We start from the raw sequence: 16,658 nt of genomic DNA on the forward strand, positions 1-16,658 counted from the left end.
GACACCGAGCTCTGTCTATCCTTCTTTTCTGCATTACATTCATCACCTGTGCAGTTTAAACCCAGACTTTTTATTTCTCTCCAGGAGCTCCAGGGCTCCACCTCCAGAGCTGCTGCTGATCCAGGATCTCCACCACGTCATCGGATCCAGAGTTCTTCTATACTCTCCTCTTTTCTCTCACTGTATCCTCCCTCACTCTTCTCTCCGTCCATCTGTCTCCCCCTCCCATCCTTCCTCCCAGCCGGTCACAGCAGAAGGTCGTCAACAATGAGTCTGGTTCTGCTCGAGGTTTCTGCCTTCTAAAAGGAAGGTTTTCCTCACCAAAGCCACACTGTGCTTTACTCATTATTGAGTTGATCTGTTCTTCCTATAGTCTTACTTAAAGTGTAAAGTGTCTCGAGATAACTTTGTTATGATAAGACACTTTAAATAAAATAAAATTGAATTGAAATGAGTTGATGACATTGTAGGTGTATTTGCCAATTGTGTTCCGTCCGTGAGGAAGCCAGTTACACAGGAGGACGCCGAAGCCCAGAGATCCCAGTAAATCGACCTCCTCCATCTAACCCTGTTCTCTGTATCTCCCTCTCTCACACCAACCAACTTCATGTCCTCTTTCACTACATCCCTAAACCTTCACTTTGGTCTTCCTCTAGACCTCCTGCCTGGCACTTCCAAGCCCAGCATCCATCTGGTTCTCTCTGACCTTATCTCCAAAACATCCGACATGTTCCTCGGATCGACTCATTCCTGATCCTATCTTCGTCACTCCCAAAGAGAACCTCAACATCTTCATCTCTGCTCCCTCCAGCTCTGCTTCCTGCCTTTTCCTCAGTGCCACTGTCTCTAGACCATACAGCATCACTGGTCTCACCACTGTCTTGTAGATCTTTCCTTTCATTCTGGCTGATACTCTTTCATCACACATGACCCCTGACACTTTTCTCCACCCGTTCACTTGCACCAAAGAAGACAAGAAACCTGGGAGCCAGTGCTGTGAAACACTGCACCGCGGCGGCGGGTCTGGTCTTCAACCATCCAGAAACGATGTGAATGTAAATGAAATAGATAAATCAGTTTGAATACAAAATAAAAAATGTCTTATTTTGAAACATTCTTTTGTTAAACAAAGAGAATAGACTTTCTGCTACTGCAAATGAAGAAATAAATACAAATGTCATCAGGTTTAAAGCAACATTTACTGAAATTATTTTCAGATTTTATACATGTTGCAGTAAATTAATACTTATTGATTAATGTAAATGATTGTTTACACAATTCAAACTATGTTATTAGACAGTGGTTTGATTTTAAGTCAAAGATAGTTATACAAATATTCCTCATGCAGAGGGCGCCATCTCATTACTACTGGAGTTTTCTACCAGACTAAGGAAGTGTGTGTGTGTGTGTGTGTGTGTGTGTGTGTGCAAGTGTGTGTGTGTGTGTGTGTGTGTGTGTGTGTGTGTGTGTGTGTGTGTGTGTGTGTGTGTGTGTGTGTGTGTGTGTGTGTGTGCGTGTGTGTGTGTGCGTGTGTGTGTGTGTGTGTGTGTGTGTGTGTGTGTGTGTGTGTGTGTGTGTGTGTGTGTGTGTGTGTGTGTGTGCGTGTGTGTGTGTGCGTGTGTGTGTGTGTGTGTGTGTGTGTGTGTGTGTGTGTGTGTGTGTGTGTGTGTGTGTGTGTGTGTGTGTGTGTGTGTGTGTGCGTGTGTGTGTGTGTGTGTGTGTGTGTGTGTGCGTGTGTGTGTGTGCGTGTGTGTGTGTGTGTGTGTGTGACACTACCACATGTCTCGGACTCACACACTTGAGTGACTCACTGTGTTTGCATGTGAGTCCTTCCTCTCTGCTCGTGGCTCTTAAGAGCTCCCAGTTGATCACTGAGTGTCCACAAGACGCCGGCACCACAACCATGATGTCACTGAGTCCACTGCTGCTCACCCTGGGCCTCCTTGTTCACGGTGAGACTCTTCTGGAGACTTTGACAAGCAGCTTCAGCAGCAGGACGTTCTGCTGTGATGGAGAGAGACTGAAGGAAGCAGCTCTCACCTTCATCCTTCTCTTCTCTGTCTTCAACAAATCATGCTTCTGTCTTCATGTTGATCATCTTTCTCCAAACTGGAGCCACAACTCTTCTTCTATGTTTTCCAGGTTCATCAGGAGACATCGTCCTGACTCAGACTCCAGGATCTCAGTCTGTAGTTCCAGGAACGACTGTCTCCATCACTTGTACAACAAGCTCAAGTGTTAGCACCAACCTCCACTGGTATCTTCAGAAACCTGCTGAAGCTCCTAAACTCCTAATTTATTACTCTTCAAATCGTCAGTCTGGAGTTCCAGATCGTTTCAGTGGAGAAGGATCAGGGACACAGTTCACTCTGACCGTCAACAGAGTCCAGCCTGAAGATGCAGGAGTTTATTATTGTCAACAGGATGACAGTTTCCCGTTCACACAGTGAAACAAGGTCGTACAAAAACCTCCGTCAGCTGGAGAGGAACTGATCTGACTCCACTGCTGCTCACAAGTTACTGTAATAACATATTATTTATACTTATTATTTATCTTGTTCTTGTTCTTGTTGTTCACTGAGATGAAGAATTGATTTCACTTTTACACTTTTTCTAAAAAACACTTTTCCTCATTTATTCATGTATTTTCATCTTCACTAAGTCTCAACTACCTCTCAATGTTTTTGTTTGTCACTGACTTTTAAACTGAGTCACAAACATGATTTAGTGGAGACACTTGACACGTCACGTTAGTCATTCATGTCATTAAAGACTTGCAATAGTTTGATAACACAATGACTCACAACTCGTGTTGGATATTATAATTAAACATGATGAATATTACATATATGTAGACACAAACATACAATAAATACATAAACACAGGTGGATAAATACATATAAAAATAACACTGTAGGAGAAGACAAAGTAAATGTTAAATGTCAAATAAATTTAATGAAAATAATTTCACTATATTTTATTTGTTTGTTTAATTACATATGTTTCTACTCATAATGAATTCATTAGTTTACTTAAAAATGTTTGTGTTTGTATGGATTGTACTATAGGAGGAAACTGGAGTACCTTGAGAAAATTCCTGATAAACCAAGACTGGAGATGATGTGAGGAATGACCTTGGACCTCCTCAGATGTGATGGTTGGACTACATGAGAAGAGAAAACAGAGAGAACAAGAGGAGTTCCTGCTGGACTGTCAGTCTGATTCTAGTCACTTTGTGTGTCAGAGGTTTTTGTACGACGACTGGCTGACTTTGTGTCACTGTGGCTCACGTTCGGAGGAGGAACCAGACTGCATGTTGGAAGTAAGTGTTCTCTCTCAAACTTGCTTTTACAGAAACACAATCTAGATGAGAAACATTTGTGTTAAAAAATATATAATTATTTTTAAAAAAAAGGAAAATTTGAAAAGATGAAATGAAGACAAAGAAAATATTGTTAGTTTATTTGTTTCAATCTCAGTGAAAATTCAAGTGTGAATAAAAAGTTTCAAATGATGAAATAAATAATTATTATTATTTTCACTGATTATTTTTAATTTTTTTATTAGTTTATCAAAAGTTAAACATTTAAAAAAAAGTTTTTTAGTACATTTTCTACATTCATAAAACAAACTTAAGATAATTTTAAACCTTTCATGTGTTGATTTTTAATTTCTTCATTTTAAATGGTGTGATCATGACAGAGAGAGGAGGAGAGTTAGAGAGAGTTATGGTTCATTCATTCCTTCTACTTCTCTCTTTTCCTCCCTCTCTCCCTAAAGCTCACAGTGTCAAATGTTTTCTTATTTTACCACCAATTTATTTCTCCTCCATCCTCCCTCACTTCTCTATCCTTCCTTCTGTCCCAGTGAGCAACTCTTCACTTTCCTCTCTTCCATCTCAACCTCCTCCGTTTATATCCTCCTCTCTTCATCGTTCCTTTCTTCCTCCCTTCTCTTCTAACATAGCCGCACTTTTGTTTTTATCTCCCTCTTCTCTCCCTCCCTGTCGTTCTCCCTCACGCCATCCTTCCTCCTCCATCTTCCCTCCATCCTTGTGTGTGATGAGAAACCTCCTGATCTAAGGTGACCTCTGTCTTCTAGGTGACCTTCGGCCCACCCTGACCGTGCTGCCCCCCTCTAGTCAGGAGCAAGGGAAGGCCACGCTGGTGTGTGTGGCCAACAAGGGCTTCCCGTCAGACTGGACTCTGTCCTGGAAGGTGGACGGCAAAAGCAGGCAGCGGAGCCAGAGCCCCGGGCTGCTGGGGAAGGACGGCCACTACAGCTGGACCAGCACCCTGACCCTGCCTGCTGACCAGTGGAGGACGGTGGGCTCTGTGACCTGTGAGGCCACCCAGGGCTCCCAGTCTCCAGTCTCAGAGACACTGAGGAGAGAGCAGTGTTCCCAGTCCTGAGCAGACCGGCCTGGACTCCAGCAGCTCTCTGCTTCTGTCCCTCGGTCACTCTCTGACCACACGTTCACTCTTTCGTTGCTTGGTTTGGATCATGACAATAAAGACGTCTTCATCACATCTGTTGTCTTCTACTTTATTTTCACTCACTTCTGAATATGTCAAGAATGATCAAGAGACGCAGGAGCCAAAGACAAAAGGCACAAAACATGGTTAAAGATTAAAATATGACATTTAATTCACAACAGTTCTAAAACACTTACTTTAAGCAATACTAACATGTCCAAAAGATGGCGCAAAAACTTCTATCTCAAAATCTGAGTTCAAATATTGAATAAACCAAATAATCCGACAAATAAAGGAAGTTCAAAAATGGTGATGCACGATCTAATATCGGACTCGACGAGGCAAGTGATAAGACAAGTGTGTGTGTTTCTACACGTGGTCGGTGAGGATGCCTTGGAAGTATATAATCATTTCATATTTGATGATGGCGACAAATTGAAGCTGGATATAATAATTGAAAACTTACTGAAAAAGTACTGCATACCGAAGAGAAATGTGACATTTGAGAGGCACAGATTCTTCACATGCGTACAGAGAACAGGAGAGACAATTGATCAGTATGTGACAGAACCACAAAACAGAAGCAAAACATGTGAGTTCAGAGAACTGACTGATTCTTTGATTAAAGACAGACTGGTGTGTGGGAATCCTGAATATATGGTCTAAGAGAATACTATTGAGAGAAGAAAATCTAGACCTGGAAAAAGCAATGAAACTATGCAGAGCAGCAGAAGCAGTGAAAAGTGTTTAGTGACAGTTGCAAAGTAGATGCTGTCAATAAAAACACACAGAGACTCAGACGATAAAAGAAATCAAAATCACCAGAATACAGTAAAGAAAGGACTTGTGGTCGATGTGACACGTAACATCCTCCTAAAAAATGCCCGGCTTATGGTACAACATGCAACAACTGTAACAAACAGAACCATCATGCTCGGTGCTGCAGAAATCCAACCCCAAAGCAAAGCAAAGTCCATACAGTGGATGAAGACGACAGAGGAATTCTATGTAGATGCTGTGACAGAAAACAAAATGGAAAAAAGGATTGGATGATGAAACTCAAAGTAAATGACACGTACATGGAGGTGAAACTGGATACTGGTGCCCAGTGAACATCATTTCAGAAGCAGAGTTCAAGAAAATCAGACCCAAACCGAAAATACATGAAAGTAAAGTGAAAGTAAGTGGCTACTCAGGAGCACAAACACCTGTGAAAGGAAAATGTGTGGTTAAAGTGACCCACAAAGACAAAGAACATACACTAACATTCATCGTAGTGCCAAAGAATGCGCAGCCCATACTAGAATCTGAAGCCGAATAAGGAGAAATGCCAGCTTGAAGCAGTGAAGGAACTGACATTTTTCTGAAGGCATCAGATCCAAGAAAAGTTTCAGCCATTGAGAGTATGCCCAGGCCAAAATGTAAGAAAGATGTGCAGAGGTTTCAGGGCATGATCAACTCCATGGGAAAGTTCATTCCCAATCTTTCAGAATAGATGACGCCACTGTTGATTGACAGTTGACTGAAAAGAAAATTGATTGTGAGCGGAATCATGAACACGAGAAATCCTGCTGTGACTTGAAGAAACGGCTCACAAAAGAGCAAGTTCTGAAGTTTTATGACCCGGTGAGACCTACTAAGATTTCATCTGATGCATCACAGAGTGAACTTAGCGCCGTTCTTATGCTAAAGTATGATGACTGGCAACCTGTTGCATATGCCTCAAGATCCGTGACGGACGCAGAGACAAGTGATGCACAAATCGAACAAAAAGAACAGCTCAGCACAACATACTGTGAGAGATTTCACCAGTTTGTGTCAGGGCAAGCAGTCAGTGTTGAAACTCACCATAAACCACTAATTGCATTGTTCCAGAAACCACTAAGAATACAAAGGATGATGATCAGACTGCAGCATTACACACTCAACAAAGATGTTACAGCATATGTCAACATGGTTACAAGTCTATTGCCTGTTGCAGATGGAAAATGGAGCTCATAAGAACTGAGATGATCAAAGATGACACGTTGGTTACACTTTGCAAAACATCATCATCAATGGACTACAAACCAACTACAAGCAACACTGCCCGACTGCTATCCAAGAATACTGGAACTGCAGAGCAGAATTGTCGGTGGTAGAAGACATCATCTATAAAGGAAGCAAAATAGTCATTCCGAAGAGTCTTCGTGGAGATCTGCTCAAGAAGATACATGCGGGACATCTTGCTATTGAAAAAATGCAAAAAGAGATCACGTGAGGTGATGTACTGGCCCCGGATCAATCAGGATGTGACGAATGAGGTTTCAAACTGCTCAATATGTTTGAAATATCAAGCCAGCAATCCGGCAGAGCCACTAAAGCCACTCCCGGTGCCAGACCTTATCAGAAGGTGGGTGCTGACCTCTTTGTTTCTGGAGGAAAGGATGACCTTCTGGTCACAGACTATTTATTCACTGTTTCCAGAGGTTTGCAAATTGAACACTACAACTGCAGAGACTGTGATCACAGCCATGAAAGCCATATTCTCCAGACATCATGTTGTAGTGAAATCCTTCATGTTGTTTTTGCTGTTAACTAAAAGACCAAAGTTCTGGTTTACGACGTCTTTGGAATGCCGACCTTCCTCCCCCTCGTGCTCCTCCTGCTGCTAACCTTCTCATCCTCCTCACCTCAACCTCCTCGTCATCATCACTCCTTCCTCTCTCCTCTCGACGACGTAAGCAACTGTAACATTGTCACTCTTGCATTGATTGATGTGTTGGGATTTTTCTAATTGATCAGAGGCAGCAAGATTAGCTTAAGATAAGTTGTAAAGCTTTCCCAGAAGTTGACAATTATCAAAGCCTTCAAGTCCGTTACTTTCTGGGTAATTAATATTGTTCCTTCCATGATATCAAAGCATCATCATTCCATTCCATTGTTCTTAACTGTTCTCCCTTTTCTCTTTATTTCTTTCAATAAATCCTATAAAAGTACGTCAGTTGCCTTTACAATTTTTCATATTTTTGAGCCTCTTACTCAGTAAAGAACAGATAATCACGACAACAAGTAGTAACTTCAGTAAATGAGATTGATTAAAACTAGTGTTTCATAGTTAATTAATTAGGCCAATTAATTAATTATTATCCACGTAAATGTAATAGTTTCCCTTGTACTATAAAACAAAGGCTGGTGCTCCAACTTCAGGTAAAGTTTACCTAGAGGCAATTTTAAAGTTAAATCGACCAGAACTTGGATGTTCTGAAAATAAACCTTTTTATAAGGCATATATAATTACTTCAGTCTGCCGAGTGAAGTCTTTACAGATAATGGACCACGCTTCTCAAACCTCAAGTTCAGACATACAACTTCGAGTCCTCATTATCCACAGTCTAAGGGTCTAGTGGAGAAATCTGTTCAAACAGTGAAAAGACTTATGAACAAGGCAAGAGACAGTGACACTGACTTCTACCAGAGTCTACTGGTATACCGCACGACACCACTGGAGTGTGGTGTGTCACCAGCTCAGCTCCTTATGGGAAGGCGCCTGAGCTCAAACCTGCCCATTCAGGATGATCTACTCAAAACGAAAGGAGGGAAACAGGGTGAAGAGATTCAAGGAGATGCAAAAATCCAAACACAAGTTCCATTATGACAGAGGAACAAAGGATCTACCGGAACTGCAAGCTGGCGACCAAGTGAGGTTTAAAGATAAGACAAAAAGGTCACAAAAAGCAAATGTTCTGAGTGAGGTTCAACCAAGATCATACAACATTCAGTCAGAAGATCATCCTGAGACGAAATGGCAGAGATCTAATCAAGGGATATACAACCGAAGAGGAGTCTTTCAAGGATGACCAGTTTCAAAACACACCTCAGACTCCATCAGACTCCATTACCTGAGGCAACCACCCAGATTGAAAAACCAATGATCACAAAGTATTTAAGGAATATAAAGCCACCTGAGAGGCCGATTGAACATGAAATGTTTTAATTATTGATAATAAGGTTATAATGCTGTAATTTGAAATACAGTTATGTTAGTGTGTAGTAAGTAATATTTATGCAGAGTAAAGTTTGTACAAGTTAACTTTTGATTACTTTGAATTAACATAGTTAAGATTAATAACTAAAAGAGATTAATCATTACTATTATTGAAGTATTTTGTAAGGGGAATATTTGGATGTTCAAATAATAATAACAACGTTTCAGATATAAATACTGTAAGTAATTCTAAGTTATTTATTTGGATATAATACTGTTTATGTTTATAAAAGTAAAACAAGTTTAACCAAAACTTATTTAGAAAAAAGGAAGATGTAACGATAACAGCAAATATCTGTTTGCCTGGTTTAAATAACTGATGTTTATGTTGTGTACTCCGGACACAAGAGGGCGTTGTAAGTAAGTAAGTAAGTAAGTAAGTAATATTTATTTATATAGCGCTTTTCCAGACCAGGGTCACAAAGCGCTTTAACAATCAAAACAATACTCAAAAAAGTATATACTTTAAAGATCAAGATAATACTGAGAACAACACAGGAGTTCCAGAAAATCAAGGAAAAGCCTGGACAAATAGAAACGTCTTAAGATGTTTCTTAAAGGAGTCAGTAGATCCATCAAGCGCAAAGAGAGAGGAAGATTGTTCCAAAGCTTAGGAGCAACAGCCTGAAAAGATTTCTCTCCTCTGGTCCTGAACCGTGTGCGTGGAACCATCAGTAGATTCTGATCCACAGACCTCAGAGCCCGAGCTGGAGGGTAAGGCTGGATCAGATCAGTGATGTAAGGAGGAGCCTGACCATGAATAGATCTGAAAGTAAGAACCAGAATTTTAAAGTTGATCCTGAAAGAAACTGGAAGCCAGTGAAGAGTTTTAAGGATCGGAGAAATGTGAGTTCTTCTACTTGAGCGGGTTAGAATTCTCGCTGCAGAGTTCTGAATCAACTGCAGACGAGACAGCTCCTTCTTGTTAAGACATGAAAACAAACTGTTACAATAGTCCAGACGAGAAGAAACAAACGCATGGATTACAAGCTCCTTATCATGTTCCGACAACATTTTCCTAAGTTTGGAGATTTTTCTCAGTTGAAGGAAACAGTTTCTGGTCAGTTTTCTGCAGTGTCGAACAAGAGACATGTCTTGATCAAATACAACACCCAGGTTTCTCAGGCTCAGTTTGACAGACTGACCTAAGTCACCCAAGTACTGACTCAACCCTGGAAACTTTATCATCAGGAGCAATCACCAGTGTTTCAGTTTTAGTTATGAATTATTTTAGTTGTGAGTCCGTGACCAGAGCAAGTCGAGTGGTACATGTTGGACTGCTTGTGTTTACATGCTGCTGAATACTCCTGATAAAGTACCTTCCTTGTGTGTTTTTATTAAGAACCCACAGTAGAGAACAACACAATTGTAACATAATATTCTTAATACTCTCTATATTGACATCAGCAGAGGATCAAAGAGAGAGATTCAGAAAGTAAACAGTGAACATCCTCAGTAAATCATGAACATTGACCATTGAATTAACCGATTGTAGCAGGACGAAGTTGTTTGCATTCCAGCCAATCTCGTCTTAGCCTGCTGGTTAAAAGGGGGCGGTGCGCACACTTCTCTCTCGCTCTGAATGGCTGGAGGCTGAGTTCCCACCTCAATCAGCGTCCTACGCTTCCGCTTCCGGGGTCAGAGATTCCTCTCTGGGTGTGTGCTTGGCTGCGTGTTGCTTCCCCTCTGCAACTTCGTTACGAAGTGGGTGACGCCGTTTCGTGCCGTGCTCCCCAACAATGTTTTGATCGGTCACTTAGCGCAGCCTCCGCTAAGACCACCCGCTTAACTCACTGCTGTTTTGTCTTGGGTTGTTTATTTAATCTTCACCCGGAACTGCTGGGACGGATCAGGTGGCAACGATTCGCCCCTCCCGACCACCTCCGTGTCCTGACGGCCGACTGTGCGTGTGTGTGATTGGCTAATCGCACTAAGTCGAGCGAGCGACAGCGGACTGAGGCTCTGTGTCGCAGTTCACCCCGGACTCTTGAGTTCTTACTTGTGTTCATTTTTGTTTACGTTTATTTCAACTGTGTCTGTTTCTTTCCGTGTGACTATTTTGATCATTCTGTGATTTGCTGATTGGTCATTTGTTTAGTTTTACAGTTAAAGTATATTCATTTGTATTTTGTTCGTCATTGTCGACACTCATTGTTAAAGTTTCACTCTATCTGCTCAGGAGCTGCCGTACTGCGGTGTCGGATTGGTGTCCCGGTGGTGGTGTTTCCCCCCCTTCTTTTGAACGTGGGTTTTGTTTGTTTTGTAGTGTTCCCAGGGATCCCCCCTTTTCGTCGGACATCTCTCACCGTAGGTGTCAGCCCTGAGCAAGGTAGTCGTAACCAGCATTGTTTTATTATTGTGGTAAAATAATATATATAAATAATAAATAGTCTTACTGAATTACTGTCTCTGCTCCTTTCTCACGAATGAACCTATGTGCTTACCTTTATATTAATATCCTCTGGGTGAAATTCCCAGGGTGGCGTTGTTGATGAACACACAAATTACATAAGCAATACTGTATCCGTGCTCGTGCCGCCACATGTACATCATGTGTATACTTGAAGTAATCTACCGCCATTCACCAGAAAAATAAACAAATTGATAATTTACAAAACTAATAAAATGTTTTGTTTTTGTCCTCTTTCTATCAATCAATCTCAGAGGAATAAACGTTTGAGTCAAGAAATATATAAAGGATAGAACTGAAAGTTTTACCTAAAAAAAAAAAAGGAAATCTGATCTTTTTTTAAAAACAGGGTCTAAAAAGCATTATAACCTGTGAGAAACAAGCTATTTTTTTTATTTTTTTTTTAACACTTTCTGTCCATTTAAACTAACAACAAACGTTTTTTTTTTCTCCGGGTTATTTAAAATTAAGTGCGTTAAAATAAAAATACATCTTAATATATTACAACAGTATCATTATTGATATGAATTGTTTTGATATCAGTATATGATTAAAAAAAAAACCATTTTCATCTAAGAACAAGATCACAGACTTGCAGGACAAAAGTGAAGATATATAATTGGTAATTATAAAAAGAAATCTCCACTTCCAGAACAGATCCTCCTCTGATGTTAATCTGAAAAAAGAACACTTCCACTTCCTCTTCGATGCTAAGACCCCGTGAAGGCAATGACAGGTGGCTCAAGTGAGCTGTGACGACACTGATGGTTTGACTTTTCTGAAAAGAAGAGTCTGATATTCTGCTTTTTAACAGACAAGAAATAAAAAAATGTCCCAAATCTTAAAATCAAGTTACACAACAATTTCCCTCTAACACGTGATGTCAAACATGCTGACACAATTATATAAAAATGTAGATTCATTAGGATTAAATATTGATTAATGAAAAAAAACAATTCAACAATCAGAACTAAAAGGGCTCACGATTTAGTATCCATAATAGTCTCCATAGATTTTCTACATTGACTCACATTCTTCACATCCACTGCAGTTATCACATGTCGATGATAATGTCGATCATCGTTTTGCTTCTCGTCATGTCGGTTTGTTCAAGAACAAATATAGAATATCTAGATCTATTCCGTCATGATCACCGCCAATCACATTTTATTTTGTATGTACGTTTCTTTCAACTTGTTACTCGTTGTTTGTCTGGACAACAAATAATCCTGCCTTTCATGTACGCCGGACCTTCCATAGACAGGCGTCAGCTCGTCTTTCAGTTCCACCTGGTAAACTCTTTCTCGTTATTTATTGAATATTTTGGCTTTATGATCTTTACAAATATTCAGATTTTTCCTCGTCTTCAGCGCTTTTGGTAATTTGATTTTTGGTGAGTTTTTTTGTTCATTAACTCTCTGTTTTTTTTATTTTTAGTGGATCGTGCATCACGATTTTGTAGACCATCTATATTAGCTTGATTATTTGGTTAATTTAAAGTTTTGGTCTCTGACTTTGGGATAGAGGTCTGAAATTTTAAGTATTGCTTGGTGTAAATATCTTGAAACTGTTGTTTAATGTTTTGTGCCTTTTGTCTTTGGCTCCTGCGTCTCTTGATCATTCTTGACATATTCAGAAGTGAGTGAAAATAAAGTAGAAGACAACAGATGTGATGAAGACGTCTTTATTGTCATGATCCAAACCAAGCAACAAAAGTATGAACGTGTGGTCAGAGAGTGACCGAGGGACAGAAGCAGAGAGCTGCTGGAGTCCAGGCCGGTCTGCTCAGGACTGGGAACACTGCTCTCTCCTCAGTGTCTCTGAGACTGGAGACTGGGAGCCCTGGGTGGCCTCACAGGTCACAGAGCCCACCGTCCTCCACTGGTCAGCAGGCAGGGTCAGGGTGCTGGTCCAGCTGTAGTGGCCGTCCTTCCCCAGCAGCCCGGGGCTCTGGCTCCGCTGCCTGCTTTTGCCGTCCACCTTCCAGGACAGAGTCCAGTCTGACGGGAAGCCCTTGTTGGCCACACACACCAGCGTGGCCTTCCCTTGCTCCTGACTAGAGGGGGGCAGCACGGTCAGGGTGGGCCGAAGGTCACCTAGGAGACAGAGGTCACCTTAGATCAGGAGGTTTCTCATCACACACAAGGATGGAGGGAAGGTGGAGGAGGAAGGATGGCGTGAGGGAGAACGACAGGGAGGGAGAGAAGAGGGAGAAAAAAACAAAAGTGCTGCTATGTTAGAAGAGAAGGGAGGAAGAAAGGAACGATGAAGAGAGGAGGATATAAACGGAGGAAGTTGAGATGGAAGAGAGGAAAGTGAAGAGTTGCTGACTGGGACAGAAGGAAGGATAGAGAAGTGAGGGAGGATGGAGGAGAAATAAATTGGTGGTAAAATAAGAAAACATTTGACACTGTGAGCTTTAGGGAGAGAGGGAGGAAAGGAGAGAAGTAGAAGGAATGAATGAACCATAACTCTCTCTAACTCTCCTCCTCTCTCTGTCATGATCACACCATTTAAAATGAAGAAATTAAAAATCAACGCATGAAAAAAGGTTTAAAATGATCTTAAGTTGGTTTTATAAATGTAGAAATTTACTTAAAAACTTTTTTTTAAACGTTTAACTTTTGATAAACTAATAAAAAAAAAAAGAAAAATAATCGGTGAAAATAATAATAATTATTATTTATTTCATCATTTGAAACGTTTTATTCAATTCAATATTGAATTTTCACTGAGATTGAAACAAATAAACTAACAATATTTTCTTTGTCTTCATTTCATTTTCAAATTTTCCTTTTTAATACAAAATATTTAGTATATTTTTTAACACAAAAGTTTCTCATCTAGATTGTGTTTCTGTAAAAGCAAGTTTGAGAGAGAACACTTACTTCCAACATGCAGTCTGGTTCCTCCTCCGAACGTGAGCCACAGTGACACAAAGTCAGCCAGTCGTCGTACAAAAACCTCTGACACACAAAGTGACTAGAATCAGACTGACAGTCCAGCAGGAACTCCTCTTGTTCTCTCTGTTTTCTCTTCTCATGTAGTCCAACCATCACATCTGAGGAGGTCCAAGGTCATTCCTCACATCATCTCCAGTCTTGGTTTATCAGGAATTTTCTCAAGGTACTCCAGTTTCCTCCTATAGTACAATCCATACAAACACAAACATGTTTAAGTAAATTATTGAATTCTTTATGAGTAGAAACATATGGAATTAAACAAACAATTGAAATATAGTGAAATTATTTTCATTACATTTATTTGACATTTAACATTTACTTTGTCTTCTCCTACAGTGTTATTTTTATATGTATTTATCCACCTGTGTTTATGTATTTATTGTATGTTTGTGTCTACATATATGTAATATTCATCATGTTTAATTATAATATCCAAGTCATTGTGTTATCAAACTATTGCAAGTCTTTAATGACATGAATGACTAACGTGACGTGTCAAGTGTCTCCACTAAATCATGTTTGTGACTCAGTTTAAAAGTCAGTGACAAACAAAAACATTGAGAGGTAGTTGAGACTTAGTGAAGATGAAAATACATGAATAAATGAGGAAAAGTGTAAAAGTGAAATAAATTCTTCATCTCAGTGAACTACATGAACAAGAACAAGATAAATAATAAGTATAAATAATATGTTATTACAGTAACTTGTGAGCAGCAGTGGAGTCAGATCAGTTCCTCTCCAGCTGACGGAGGTTTTTGTACGACCTTGTTTCACTGTGTGAACGGGAAACTATTACTCTGCTGACAATAATAAACTCCTGCATCTTCAGGCTGGACTCTGTTGATGGTCAGAGTGAACTGTGTCCCTGATCCTTCTCCACTGAAACGATCTGGAACTCCAGACTGACGATTTGAAGAGTAATTAATGAGGAGTTTAGGAGCTTCAGCAGGTTTCTGAAGATACCAGTGGAGGTAGTTGTTAACAGCTGAGCTTGTTGTACAAGTGATGGAGACAGTCGTTCCTGGAACTACAGACTGAGATCCAGGAGTCTGAGTCAGGACGATGTCTCCTGATGAACCTGGAAAACATAGAAGAAGAGTTGTGGCTTCAGTTTGGAGAAAGATGATCAACATGAAGACAGAAGCATGATTTGTTGAAGACAGAGAAGAGAAGGATGAAGGTGAGAGCTGCTTCCTTCAGTCTCTCTCCATCACAGCAGAACGTCCTGCTGCTGAAGCTGCTTGTCAAAGTCTTCAGAAGAGTCTCACCGTGAACAAGGAGGCCCAGGGTGAGCAGCAGTGGACTCAGTGACATCATGGTTGTGGTGCCGGCGTCTTGTGGACACTCAGTGATCAACTGGGAGCTCTTAAGAGCCGCGAGCAGAGAGGAAGGACTCACATGCAAACACAGTGAGTCACTCAAGTGTGTGAGTCCGAGACATGTGGTAGTGTCACACACACACACACACACACACACACACACACACACACACACACACACACACACACACACACACACACACACACACACACACACACACACACACACACACACACACACACACACACACACACACACACACACACACACACACACACACACACACACACACACGCTTCCTTAGTGTGGTAGAAAACTCCAGTAGTAATGAGATGGCGCCCTCTGCATGAGGAATATTTTTACAACTATATTTGTATATAATAAAAAGTCTGGGTTTAAACTGCACAGGTGATGAATGTAATGCAGAAAAGAAGGATAGACAGAGCTCGGTGTCTAAGACTCCTCCAGCATTCTAAGCCCATAGTAGCTTAAGAAAGACAAAAAGGGCTGATTCAGGCAGAGTCAGAGTCAGTCTTTATTATAGTCTTTATCGAAAAGTAAGGTTTTAAGATTGTTTTTAAACATAGAGAAGGTTTCTGCCCAGAGGAAATGTGTTTTTTAGTCTTTTCTAGGACACGAGCTGCAGAGTTCTGAATGAGCTGCAGGGTTCTGAGAGACTTTTTAGAACATCCTGACACAAGAGAGTTACAATAGTCCAGCCTGGAGGTAACAAAAGCATGGATGAGTTTCTCAGCAGCATCCAAAGGAAGGAAGTGTCTGATTTTTGAAATGTTACGAAGGTGGAAGTGACAGTTCACTTCTGAACTATCAATTTTCATCTCCTCATTGATCTTTGATTGTTAATCTCACGACTGTTGTTCAGGTCTCCTCGGGTCATCTCTCTGATTTGAATGGTGCAGATCAGCCTCAAAACTTTCACTTCCTACTTCGGGAGCTCAGTCATCCTGAAAAGAGACAGCAGGTCTAGATATTCTATATTTGTTCTTGAACAAACCGACATGACGAGAAGCAAAACGATGATCGACATTATCATCGACATGTGATAACTGCAGTGGATGTGAAGAATGTGAGTCAATGTAGAAAATCTATGGAGACTATTATGGATACTAAATCGTGAGCCCTTTTAGTTCTGATTGTTGAATTGTTTTTTTTCATTAATCAATATTTAATCCTAATGAATCTACATTTTTATATAATTGTGTCAGCATGTTTGACATCACGTGTTAGAGGGAAATTGTTGTGTAACTTGATTTTAAGATTTGGGACATTTTTTTATTTCTTGTCTGTTAAAAAGCAGAATATCAGACTCTTCTTTTCAGAAAAGTCAAACCATCAGTGTCGTCACAGCTCACTTGAGCCACCTGTCATTGCCTTCACGGGGTCTTAGCATCGAAGAGGAAGTGGAAGTGTTCTTTTTTCAGATTAACATCAGAGGAGGATC

At 40.4% G+C, this 16,658-nt stretch overlaps 2 gene segments (V, D, J or C); one reads left to right on the forward strand and one right to left on the reverse strand.

Moving 5' to 3' along the window:
- Positions 1–1,850: 1,850 nt before the first annotated feature.
- On the forward strand, positions 1,851–4,530 carry LOC148068135 (Ig kappa chain V region Mem5-like). The segment is given in 4 exon segments: positions 1,851–1,952; positions 2,143–2,437; positions 3,286–3,323; positions 4,103–4,530. Coding segments are annotated over 4 exon segments (693 nt in total).
- Positions 4,531–12,581: 8,051 nt separating this feature from the next.
- LOC148068140 (Ig kappa chain V region Mem5-like) lies at positions 12,582–15,279 on the reverse strand. The segment is given in 4 exon segments: positions 12,582–13,009; positions 13,802–13,838; positions 14,659–14,954; positions 15,145–15,279. Coding segments are annotated over 4 exon segments (693 nt in total).
- Positions 15,280–16,658: the final 1,379 nt, after the last annotated feature.

Source organism: Callionymus lyra, chromosome 12 (assembly GCF_982586985.1).
Source record: "Callionymus lyra chromosome 12, fCalLyr1.hap1.1, whole genome shotgun sequence".
Classification (NCBI taxonomy): Eukaryota; Metazoa; Chordata; class Actinopteri; order Syngnathiformes; family Callionymidae; genus Callionymus; species Callionymus lyra.